Source organism: Lagopus leucura, unplaced genomic scaffold, assembly GCF_019238085.1.
Source record: "Lagopus leucura isolate 7727_CA_CO unplaced genomic scaffold, USGS_WTPT01 Super-Scaffold_100157, whole genome shotgun sequence".
Lineage (NCBI taxonomy): Eukaryota > Metazoa > Chordata > Aves > Galliformes > Phasianidae > Lagopus > Lagopus leucura.
The window spans coordinates 47,558,666-47,571,815 of NW_024962334.1; the positions used below are offsets into that span (position 1 = coordinate 47,558,666).

A 13,150-nucleotide genomic window follows, 5' to 3' on the forward strand; every position below is an offset into this window, starting at 1 on the left:
TTTTTTTTTTCCAAGAAAATTTCCTTCTTGAATTTAATTTCACATCTCACTATATGCATTCATCTTATATGGCATTGTTCCTTCCCCCATCCAATCTGCAGTCTGAATCCTAAAAAAGCAGACCCGGAGAAGAGAGACTCAACTAAATTTGAACTGAAAGCATCATGCTGTGCTGAGGGTGTGCGGTCAGTTTCCAGCCCAGCTCCCTTTGATGAGATAGCTGCTTCCCAGAACCCCTGCCATAGCTGGGAATGGGGCTTTATTGCCACTAATAACAGGGTTTGGGAGAGCGTTAGTGGCTTTTGCTTGTGAGTGCTGTTCCCATTTATGGGTTGATTCCCAGTGGGGTCAATCAGCATAGTCCCCTCCAGCAAGACATACCCTCCACACTGATTTCAATAGTTGGGTTCTACTTTGTGAAAGATTTCTGTTGGCTTCCACCAGCTGCGAGCTTGAGCATGGTTCTTTTTAAGCACAACTGAAACAGAACTCAGCAAGGGAGATCCTCACCTCTGGATTTAAAAGAATCAGTGCAGATTTATGGTGGTCCCTTAGAAATTATCAACTCTCACTTCTAGTTTGTCTGGCTGCCTTTGGAGTTAATGTGTGTGTACGGTTGTGAAAGTGAATTGTACATTCTCTCTCTCTGTAATATAATATAGTTATATATGCATACACACATACTATGCATATATAGTCTATATGTTTATATATACATAGAAATATACATGGAACGTGTGCGTTGACATAGGAGAGATTAGTGTGTGTAGATGCCCCTGTGTATATTCACATGGACAGACAAATGAACAAGCACATATATGCAAACATTGGTGTGGAAGAGCCAGTCTTTACACCCACGTATGCTCCTGTGCAATTCTTTATCAGAAGGCTTACACACATGCTATACCCACATGAGATGCTTGGTTGGCCAATTTGGTGGCCACTGCCCCTTCCCCAGATCTGAACTCTGAGACCCACTTCAACTTTGTGAAAGCAGCTCTGCTGCAGCAAACCAAAGCGTGCATCCAAAGCCCAGAATAGAAACGGCAGCAATCCATCGATTGCGTTTTCTGGGAAGTGACAGAACATCTCCACTGCTGGGCAGACACGGCTGAAAGATCAGCGAGAAGTCCGCTCCTGCAAACAGCCTTAGAAAAACAAACCAGTTAACGAACCACCCACCCTTAACAAAACAACAGCGGGGAGCACGGAGATTAAAAAAAGGCTCAAAGAGAACCCAGCTATGGTTAAGAGCAGCCTGACTATAACCACTGAATACTTGGAAGAAAAAAAAAAGAGAGAAAAAATGTCAGTAGGGAAAAGAGCTTTCCACAACCTGTGGCTGCTGTTGACTTATAGGTACACCAACATGGGGCAAAAAAAACGTTCTTTCTCTTTGATGTAAGGATTGCAAAAATAAACTGCCCCAAGCTCACCCCCCTCTATCTGGAGATGGACTGTCATCACGTGCCGTGCTGCTTGGTGACAGCTCTTTACAAACACTGCCTCTTGCTTCAGCCTGCTTCCAACGTCATTGCGTACGGAGGACAGCAGGCAGGGGTTGACTTTAATGAGTCTGAAAGGGCATTTGGGAGTGATGTACGCAGATCTCATGAGTTTTGAGTGAAACTTGATGCAAAGCCTCAAGAAAACAGTCATAGTTCAAAGCACTTGCTAATTGTGATCAAGTTTTGGACCTTGACGCTGTTGCAAGTGGACCAAGAAATAAGGAAAACAAAATTCTTAAAGCATCAGCTCCAATCGTGGTTGTCAGAAAGTTCACATTTTACTTCTTTCTGCATAGACTAATAAGCCTCTAAATCAAGTAAAGAAACCTAGCAGACTGTAGTGAATTGAAAGGATAACGACTTATGGTGAGAGGGAGAGGGAAAAGATTTGTCCTTCTTCCTTTTCTTCTTTCAATCAGGATTTGATGGAAGGGCAGGATTCAGTATTTCCATCCTCTTGACCAGCCCCCAGCTGGAGCTTGGCTTTTGGGTCTTGATCTCACTGGCAGTGTTGGAGACAGGCAGGAACACCCAGTACAGCTGTGGTTGCACTGCAAGATCATAATACTATTATTATTATTATTATTATTACTTCAGCTCACAATGAATAACATCCTCCCTAGGAAAATAATTGCAAAAAGAAAAGAAAAAGAAAACCAGCCTCCCTCCACTCCAAGCCTGAAGCCAAGTGGATCGAAATGATGGATTAGATTGTGTTCATTGATTTGCTAAAGGAAAGTTTGGGCCCATTTGAATGTGGGTCTGACTTACAATGTGGTTGCTTTGGGAGCATTATGTGCACCACTCCTGTCAGATTTGAGAAACAAAAGCCGAGCTCTCTCCATTGCCAGCGTGTTATCACAGTGACCCTCTGGCAGAGGTGGCTTAGCCCTGTTCTTAGTTGTCTCTGGACAGTTGCAAGGTGAAGGGTTGTTTTTGGATTTGAATGGACTCCAGCTGTTGTTTGGCTTTACAGGAGCTGCAACTGCATGGAGATGGAGTGCATTTCTAGGGGCTGGAGTTTGGTGCCATCCCAACCCTGGAAAGGTTTGGGGGTGGTGATGACTACATTGCCAACGATGGGGAAAAAAATAAACACCTTGATGTCCAGCGATGTTTGCATCGTGTGTTGCCCTATGCTCTGGAGCATTTGTGTGGGTGGTTTCAGGCTACATCTGGGGAAACCATAACATTTTCTACTCAAGAAACAAAAGGTTTTCTGAGTGCACCATCAGGCTGCAAAATCTTGTCAGACTATATCTCAGAGGAAGAAAAACATGGCAGATGGTTGTGGTGGACACTGCTGTTGGTGAAGGTACTTTGCTCAAAGAATTTTGTTTCCAGGGGTACCTTGCTGAGTAAGAGCAAGAGTTTCAGCTACCACATCCAAAACTGACTCCGGTGCATCCAGGCGTTGCCTTAGGTGCCTTTCTGCTACATCTTGCCTGAGACCCATCAAGCTCATGTCAGTGAGGCCAAGTGAATGCCTCACATGGTCTCATTCACCATAAGCATGACTGGCATGTCAATCAGCAGCCCAGAGGGTTACACAACCGTGTCATCTGAGAAGAAAATTAGTCCAGAAAAGAGTAGTTGTTTTCAGGCTTGGTGGGGGAATTAAAATATAAGAAGAAAACAGCTTGGATTTTCAGGAGGAGGTTTCAGGGACACAAGAAAACCACAAAAATTCTTATTTGGCAACCTGAAATGGGTTTGTTCAGTTTGAAAGGAATTGCTTTGGTAGAGTTTAGAGTAATCTAGTGTGGAGGAGTGAGATTCTTTAAGTCAATTTTGCATGAAATATGCCACTTCAATATCAAAATTCTTGAATTAAAAAAGAATAAGAAAACACCTGCCAGCATTTACAAGAGAAGAATATTTGATTTGAAAATGAAAATCAAAGAGCAAGGCTTTAAGTTGAAATAGTAAAAGCGACAATAATGGCAATGATAATAATACTGATTTTTTTCTTACTAAAGGTATTTACAAAATTAAATACAGAAGCTTTTCACTCTTCCTGGACTTTTTGCCAGCACATCATATCCACCAAATGTATAATCTGCTGACTGCTTCTCTCTGCCCTATTTGAGGCCTTTCATCTTACGATGATATGACTGCAAGGGGCACAAATGCCATGCTGACTCTCACTTCAATGTGGAATGGTAGACTCCATCAGTCTCCATGCATGTTGGGTTGGGAGATGAGCTTTTCTCTCACTGCCAGAAGGTTTGAAGGTCTGAAGCTCCAGGAAATGTTTCAGTGATGTCCACATTCTTGGGGATCTTCTCTTCCCCATCAGACGCCCAACTCATGGGCTGCTGTCTCAACCCAAGAGCAGACAGTACAGGCGATGTCTCATCCTTACACCCAAGGCTCCCCTCCAGGATTTAACAGAGTGTATTTTTGAGGTTTTATAATTTCTTCCACAGTTATAAACATCTGAACAAACATCTGCTGTTGAGGCTGGTGAAGGGGGGCTGCAGAGAAGGAGGGAAGCCAGCCATCAGTAAATTGTTGGAGAATCTAAAACTATCAAGCTACAGGCAGAACAGTCAGTTTACAAAATATTTTATATTTCTGGTGATGCTTTTGCCAGAAGTTGTCTCCATTCTTCAGAACAGCTGTTTCACTCTCTTGACAAAGCTCTGGAATTTCTCCTTGTGCTCTGGAAAACTGTGGCAAAGCATTCCCCATTTGAAAAAAGAGAGCTATTGATTTATAGGCTACTGCCAGAATTGGAAAAGAACAGTGATTGAAAAATGCACTGCTACTTTGCCACATTTGGACTCACTGATCTTTATGGGTCTCTTCCAATTTGGGACATTCTTCTCTTCCTCTCCTCTCCTCTCCTCTCCTCTCCTCTCCTCTCCTCTCCTCTCCTCTCCTCTCCTCCCTTCCCCTCCCTTCCTGCTCTGCTTTTTTTTCCTCACAGAGAAACCTCATGGGTTCCCCAAATCCACTTCTCAGTATGGCTGCAAAACTCATCACTTACCTTGAAACCATAAAGTCTGCTGAAGGTATAATGGCAGAAGTGGTGACATATTGTTATTCAACTCTTAGGAGATCCAGATAAACAAAACATTCAAGGTGACCATTTTCCATTAGGTAAGGGTTTGTGCTGGAAACAAAATGTTTTTGTTTTTCTTTATGTGGCAGCATCTTCTCCATGATCTTGTCTAAGGTTTTTCCCCATTTTTCTGATATAAAGCATATACTATATTTTTCTTTTTTTTTTTTTTCTTTTTAAAGAAAACTTACTGAGTTACAAATAATTGTCTGTTTCTATCTTTCATTATCAGTAAAAGGTCAACAATTCTGTTTTCAGACTCTGAAACAATATGTTTTCTGCCATTAAAGCAAACAAACAGAAAAAAGCCCCACAGATCTAAATGGCCAAACTGAAAGCCAACCAACTCTCATTTCCAGTCAATTTGAACTCAGCTCATGTTCTAGTCTAGTGTCCATACTGTACAGTTCCTCCTGACTCATCCTTAGCACAACCCTGGGAACTAAATGTAGATGTACCATAAGAATTTCAGAAGCCAGAGATGATGAGAACTCAGGAATGACTACAAATAGTCAAGGAATGAGACTTGACTGTGTGCCAAGGTTTGCCCATGGGCAGTGGAGGAGTTTGTGTACAGCCTAATTGCTCTACGCAGAAAGGGACAGGAGAAAGGACAATGGAGATGATGACTATTATTAGATTTTAAAAGGACTTAGTGGAAAAAAGAAAACATGTTTGTGAAATACAAATGCAATCTCAACGCAGTTACACTGATCTTTATGGCATTTTGGGCTCCTTTCCATCTGCTGCATGTCTGCTTCCTAAATTGTCCCCTAAGAGCAAAATAGAAAAGATCCTTTTCCTTCTCTAGAACTAGTTCTGTCACAGCTAAGTGAAAAACCTTGCTGTTTGTATTAGTATTCTTCAGAGAATACTATGAAACAAAAAGAAAATGATATTATTTTTTTTCTGGAGGGGCTCCTTTCTTGCGTTGTCTAAATACTTCTCCCCATATAACCTCCTGGATGCTGGTTAGTGACAGTTTTATTAATAGGACTTCTTTCAGGCTTAGCTATGACTGACTCAGCATGTGTAGAATTACGGGTTTGATTGAGATACTGTGGGTTCACAACTAAAGTGCCTGAGATAAGAAGCTGTGAATGACGTTCAAAGCACAAAAGGATGCGTATGTCTTTCCTGGTCTCTCTGGGACAAAAATAGCTTAATGCCATCCTTACGCAGAGAGGACAGTCACATTCGGACCACAGTTTGTGCCATGGGTAACCAGGTAATTAAGACAAGATTGCTAAAACTTCATGGAAGCTGGCATTACATTTGGTGGGAAAAGGATTTAATTAAGATGCCTGGTATCTACAAGGAATATACAGCACAGTCCACATATCGGGGCAGGGGACAAGAGGAAAGTGATTAGCAGTCAGCAGCTCTGTCTCATACGAATTTGTACCAAGTAACAGCACCGTAAGCCTTGGTGTTGTGGGTCCTTGGCATTCATAGGAATGTCCTTGAGTTGAAACCACATTGGCCAACAGAAAAAAAAAATGCCAGGGTAAACTTAAATCTTCTGAAGTGTCAGCATTTTGAAAGCAAACAAACAAATAAAACCCCAAGGGAAATTATACGAGTTAACCCAAGGAACTGGAGAATGTAAAGCCTATCTGGGAAAGCAAAGTCACATTAAGCCTGTAAGCGTACGCTCTGCAGCTTTGGGTGATGAAGGATGCTCTGCTGACTGAGTTCAACAAAATGTGGAGTGATGCTGTTGGGAAGCTGGGTAATTGCCTGTGCATCGGGGTGTGTCTGGGCATCAGAATTGCTGCTGGGGGCTTTCATTCCCTTGGAAGCCTAATGCAGTAGATCTGGAGAAGTATGGGTATGGAGCCACTGTATGTAGGTGCAAGCACTGGGACTCCTTTGTCTGCTGCTTGCCTGACCTCATTTTTACAGCCAGTCCTCTGGAACCCTTCAGCCTAGAGTCCTGCTGTCATCATGGATAGCTGCACCTTTCCTCTTACTACATGGAGATGGTGTTGGTCTTGAGTGTTCCATACCACTCTGAGAGAGAGAGGAGGGAAAACAAAACCCCAACCATCTTCAATCTAAATATAGCCTAAATTTGTTCCATTCATTTTCAGTGATACCTTGTGGTTGGGTAAATGATGGCTTGCCTTTCCCTTCAACTCCATGGTGGCATGTGCTGAGAGAGGAGAAAATAGCAGTAGACACCACCCACACATCTCTGAAGCTTTCCTGAGAGGAAGCCATGCCTGGGTGGTAGGTCTGGTCAAACTGTCTGCCACAGCCTTGTCAGCTGTCATGCACAGCCATCCAGCTCTGGGTAGTGTTTTTATAGGGCCGTGATTAGAGGTGATGCGTGCTCAGCCTTTCAGCCCAGTCCTTCCCTTTGATCTGGCCGTGGGAATTTGCAGTCATCCTTTTTTTGTTCTGGCACAGTTTCTCCTGGCCCACAGTCTGCCAGGAGGGCCAGCTCAGGCTTTCTGGGTGGGATTCACCAGATCAAGAAAAGGCATCTACATCTATCTGTGTGAGTCAGCCAGGCTCTTTATATCATCATTGTAAAATTGATTGATCCACTCCATGGAAATCAGTGCAAAATTAATCTCTTCTTCAAGCACAGAACTAAACAAAGTCAAATCACACCCTAGAAGTGTCCCTTCCACTCTACTGGTTACATGGAATGAGAGATGGTTGACTACATCTGGCTGCCTACATCTACGTGTAGCTGAGATTAATTCTTTCCCAAGAACAATCCATCAAAGTGATTTAAGTAAGAGTTGCAAGCAGCTCTGGCCTTATTTCACCACAGTTGCTGTTGATGCCTAAATAAACTCAATAGACAATTAGTTTCAGTCAAATTCACAAAGCTTTATATATTTAGACAGACTGAGTGTAAGGCTGTCTGCTGACAATGCACCTGTATACATGCGTTCCCCGATGGATATTTACCTGTAATTTAGATGAAATATGCAAATTTGGGATAGAACCTAATCCAGATGATTATAATCTTCATGACAAAGATATGTTTGGATCTGTCTCTGTTAGAAAGGAAAGAACATTGCTATTCTTGTGTTGGTTCCTTAACTTATGTTCTCTACATACTTCCTGCCAGACAGTCTCCTGGCTGCCACTTAGGCAACTATTTTATTAATTGGACTTTGTTCAAGATAAACTATGACCGAGAATCACAAACAAAGTGATAATCCCCCAAATGAACTGATTTAGATAAGGGCTGAGGAGGGTGGACACAAAAACAGTGGCCTGGTTTTCAGCAGCTGCAGGATTAGTTGTGATTCTTCTTTTCCAAGTCCATCAGATGTTTTCTTGTTTCTCCTTCTGCTAAGCCAGAAGATGCTCAGAAATAGTATGGTAGGAAGAAAAAGACAGGGCACTGGTAGGATGCATATGTAGGGGAAGGATTCATCCATAGGATTAGGGCTGATTAAATGAGGTACCTAAATAAAATATGGTCTTTTGATGTTTTCTACCAAGAGAGATTAAACCAGTAATTCCCTCTGCACCAAATACAGTGCTTTCAAGAATGGCCAACTTCAGCTATTTCAGCATATCCTGCAAGAGGGATCTCATCATTCTCTCAAGAACTTCTCAGCAACCAATGATGGATAATTAGAGCTTCCTGCAAGGAGTTCTCTGTCTTTGCAGTGTTAATAGCTGCAAATGATGCGCATGGATAGAGTGCATTTGGGGCTGTCTGCAGCTGCCCCATAGGCACTCATGGTGAGCTACAAATGCTGGAGCTCCTTGTGCAGCTGAGGGTATCTGGAGGCAGAAAACCAGCTGGGAGGTGTCCATGGAGCCCTGAGTGGAAGGAAGAAGATACTGGTGCTGTCATGCCATGTCACGTGTTCTGGCTGCAGGTTTAGGGACTCAGTATGGCTCCAACCCTCAAGAGCATGAAAATCTCAACTAGGTGGTAAGGGTTGTGTCATGCTGCATTTCACTTTGAAGGAATTATGGAGTTTGTGTGGAAGGCATTAACTATGTCTTATCTCCACTCAGCTGCTTTGCTGCCAAAGAATACAATATAATCTTAAGCAATGAGAGATGATCAGCTTTATAAGGAAAGTTTGACCCAAAATATGCAGGGTTGTGCTCATGCTGGGGAGAGAAGAGAGAAAAGAGAAGGTGCATATGTATGTTTGTGTTGTATGTATGTATGTCTGTTAGGTCTGTATCAACATGTATATTTACATGCAAATTTATGCTCAACAAAAGAGGGCTTCTCTTTATTTATGTGTTCACTGACAATTTATGTGTTCTGACTGACAATCTTCCTGCTTTACAGGAATGTCCCCATGAGCAAATATGCCATTTATTATTATTATTATTATTATTATTATTATTATTATTATGCTGTATTAGTATTCCTTGAGAGGCAGGTGTAGCTGCCTCCCTCACTGAAGGTAGAGAACAAAACTATTTAATGGGGTGAAAACTATTTGCTCTTGGTGTATCTTGGGACATCAGCCTCCCTGCTTATCTGACAAATGCTTTTGAAAGGAGCTAAAGACTACACCAGAGGAGACTGTAAAATGAAGTTAAGCTTACACCCACAAGCAAGGAACTGGATAAAGGAGGTACTCACAAGGACTGGATATATTCTGTGGGCAAATCTCCCCATCCTTACTCTTAGGGTGCTAATGTCTGGATCTTCTTAAACAAACAAATAAAACAAAATGAAAAAGAAATAAATAATAAGCATTTTCCAGCCCTCTTGGTATGCAGTTTCCTGCAAGTATATGTGGTAAGCTGTGTTGTGTCTCGTCTGTCAGCAGCATACTGGTTATAGCAATGGATTACTAATCCAGCACGCTTTGAATCTGTGGGTTTGTATCCCATTTTCAATGTAGACCATCATGCTTTCTCTCAAAACAAGCCCAATAGAAGCCTGTGAGGCAGTCTGCAATCTGGTGTGCAGTCACGTTGCTGATCTATGCCTATTCATTCAGAAGCTTGGATGTCACATTCTCACACTGTGTTTTCTTCTTCTGTGTTCAAGATCAACATCATCCCAGAGGCTTCACAGAATGGAATCCAGAGTGGCAAAAAGGGCATTGTCATGTAAAAGCAGAGAGCAGAATAACCCCAGAAGTTAGGGAGTGGTGAGAAATAGAAGGTGATGCATAAGAGGCATAAGAACAAGGTCCTGAGAGATGTCCATACAGTCCAGCAGTGGTTTTCAGAGGATGCTTTAGGAAAAGATATAAAAACAGGTCAAAACACCCTTAAACTCTCTCCTAAACCTCTGAGGCTTCCTGAGTTAAGTATTTCTGTGTATCTGGTAAACCTCAATGGCTCTCACCTCCACGAAGTGGTCCAGTGACTCTTTACACACACATAGATTGTGAGCTTCCACAGTATCTCAGATTTTCATGATTAAACTGCAAGAGCAAAGAATCATAGAATGGCCTGGGTTGAAAAGGACCACAATGCTCATCTGGTTCCAACCCCCTGCTATGTGCAGGGTCACCAACCAGCAGACAAGGCTGCCCAGAGCCACATCCAGCCTGGCCTTGAATGCCTGCAGGGATGGGGCATCCACATCCTCCTTGGGCAACCTTTCTTTGCTTTGCTCTGAGCCCATTTAGTGCCAGTCTCACTTGATCCCACTAGCTCTGAAACTATGGATAGTATATCCCTAACAGCCTATAGATGAAACCCTTTTAGCACAGAGGTGTGGGATTGTCCACAGTGCTGCCATAATCATCTGGAGGGCGTCAGTGGTAGGGGAGAACTTGGGATACACAAAAGACACTACAGGAGGAACACAGGAGCAGCAGAAGAACAAAGGGCATTTGCAGCCTATTGGTGCTAAAGGTGGGACTGACTGATAATGGACAATGGAGGATGTAAGAAGAAACATCTACAGTCTGTATGAAATTTATTGGATGTTTGGGTCAGTTGACTTTCATGGACCTCAAAGGCACCTGTGGCATGGTTTTCTTGTTTTAATCTGGCTGTTCTCATCTCTTTCAGGTTGAATTCACCCCTGATCAGATTGAAGGTGAGGAAGATGTGTTTCTTTTCTGTGCACAGTAAATACCATCACTGGGAGGCAAGTGCTAGGGTAAAAACAAGTGTGGGTATTGGAGTTCCCTTGAGAGAACCTTGTGTTCATGGTTCTACTTCTGCCTCATCCCTCCTCCAAATCCTCCATTGAGTTTGTCAAGGGAAAAGGGGGAAAGTCATGCACCATGCAGATTAGGCATATATTTGGTCAAAGAAAACATCATTTCCTCTGCCTATGAAGCAAAAACAAAGAACCACTGCTCCAAACCACAGTTCAAAAATATGAAAACCCACCAATAAAAAATCAATCCTTTCAAGAGAAAATCTCCCGACCCCACTTTTGAGAGCTTTTCCCTGTATTTAATCAGAATTTAATTTATTACAGTTTTGTGACATCTCTCCAGAAACCATCAAATAATGACAGCAATGATGGTTTTTTCTTTCAAAGGAAAACATCAGCATTAGTTTTGGAACCTTTTGTCCCAGCCTAAGAAAATGATACTGAAACCTCACGTACAAAGTCTTGGGAACAGTATCTCCTGCAGCTGTCCACTGTTTCCTCAACTAATATCTGCTTTGTACTTAAAGGATAATTGATAGATGGAACTGAACATCTGGCAGAGCTTTGCTTTGGTCTCTAAGCCTTTGGAAGATCTTGATGGAGCCTAAGAAAAATTTATAAAATGAATTAATAAATGCAGATGAAAAAATCATGGGCCATACAGCTGGAGTGATTCAGAGAGATATAGAAGGAAGGATTTTCTGAACTGGTACCAAATGCCATAATGCCTCAGAAATCAAGGCTTTGCTACAAACTTCCAGAATTACGTTCAGATTTTTCAAGCTGCCCTTCACAGCTCTAGTTTCTGTATTCTAAAAGCAGGTCAAAAACAACTTGTGAATGGAGGAAACTGTCAGTTTCTAGGAAAGTGCCCCTTTTCTAGTCCCAAAGCTATGGGAGGTTCACTGAAGAGGCCTAGTTCTGGACTACAAATCTTAAAGCTATTCCAGAAACACAAGACAGCTGAATCACTCATCAGTTAATGCCTTGTGGATTGGATAGTACCCCAATAGTTTATATGCATTGTTTCTGTGTTCCTAAAGAGAATAAGCTCTGGAGACCCTATCAGAGAATGGGAGAAGCACTGTTTAAAAATAAACATAAAAATTGTGTGCTTATCTGACTACCAGCCTGTTGCAATGGCAATTAAAAAGCAAATCTGGAGCAACACCATGGCTGCCATAAAAGGTACCAGGTCTGGAACAGATGTAGACCATATCTAGAAAGCGAATTTTCTCTCTTTACTGCAGCCTCTGCTGCCTTCTGGTCTATGTGTGCACTCTGTGCAAAGCTGGGGATCTGGGACTTGTGAAATAGGATATCTTTGAAGCATCAAAGGAAAAGCCATGGGGCAGGAAGCAGATAACAGTCTCTGTGAGAAAAGCTATGAGAGCTGTATGTAAGGCACAGCATGATAATGGAAAGTCATCTGTGGTTCTGTGGTTCTGTGATTCTGTGGATGTTTTACTGTATACCAGCATCAGGAAAAACAATAAATGCACCTATCATTAATCTCACATCTGGTTCACCAGTTCTATCATGAATGGCTGGAAAGAGAGCCTAACAGCCTGAATGTCACTCGGGGAAAAGCAGAAAAGCTCTGCTTTACAGAATCACAGAATCATAGAGTGGCTTGGGTTAGAAAGAACATCAAAGATCATCCACTTCTAAACATGATGCCAAAGGCTGGTTGCCACTCATTAGATCAGGCTGCCCAGGGCCTTGTTCAACCAAGCTGTGAGTATCTCAAAGGATCCACAATTTCTCTGGGCAGCAATGCCAGCACCTTACCAACCTCTCAGTGAAAAACATCACCCTGACATCTAGTCTAAATCTCCCTTCTTTTAGGTTAAACTGCTCCCTCTCAATGCCTTTCCTAATGGCCTCTTCTTGATCTTTTTCTGCTCTCTCTCCTTCACTTGATCTTTAGAAGGTTCTTGGGTTCATAGACAAGCAGACAGACAGGCTTGTATTCACTCCCAGCTAGAACTTAGATGCTTTAGGTGTAGAATTATAGAACCATAGAATCAGAAAATGGTTTAGGTTGGAAGAGACCTTAAAGATCATCCAATACCAAACTCAATGCCAAGGGCAAGGTTGTCATCCACTAGATCAAGCTGCACAGGGCCCTATTCCAGCCTGGGCTTGAATGCCTCCAACAATGGAGCACTGTATCTGTGGCCTGGTCCATAACTATCCCTGGATTGCCCCTAGCATACACTGTCCTCAGTACCAGTGTGCAGACATGAAAACCTTGCCAAGAAGTGTGCTACCAGTTCAATAACGTGGACAGTTGGTTCTCCAGGGCTTTAGACTCTTTTATTTTGTGTTAAAAACACAGGTCAGGAAACAAACAACACTTGACATAACTTACAGCTGTTATACTGGCAGGACTTGAGAGCTGGGATTCATAGAAGCTCTCAGTCAACCTATTATCACTGACCCCAGCTGTCTTTCTGACAGCTTATTTTGTGTTGAGGTGATGGGGGAAAAGCAAAGTTTCTCAAA

The 13,150-nt window shown here is 42.4% G+C and overlaps 1 protein-coding gene across 1 annotated transcript in view; it reads left to right on the forward strand.

Annotated features, from left to right (window-relative positions):
- The window catches only part of MYL3 (myosin light chain 3), a 35,247-nt gene that overhangs the window by 12,079 nt on the left and 10,018 nt on the right, over window positions 1-13,150 (forward strand). Inside the window, exon 2 of the mRNA XM_042888127.1 lies at window positions 10,549-10,576. Within this exon, the coding sequence (XP_042744061.1) occupies window positions 10,549-10,576 (28 nt within the window). The remainder of the gene's footprint in view (window positions 1-10,548; window positions 10,577-13,150) is intronic.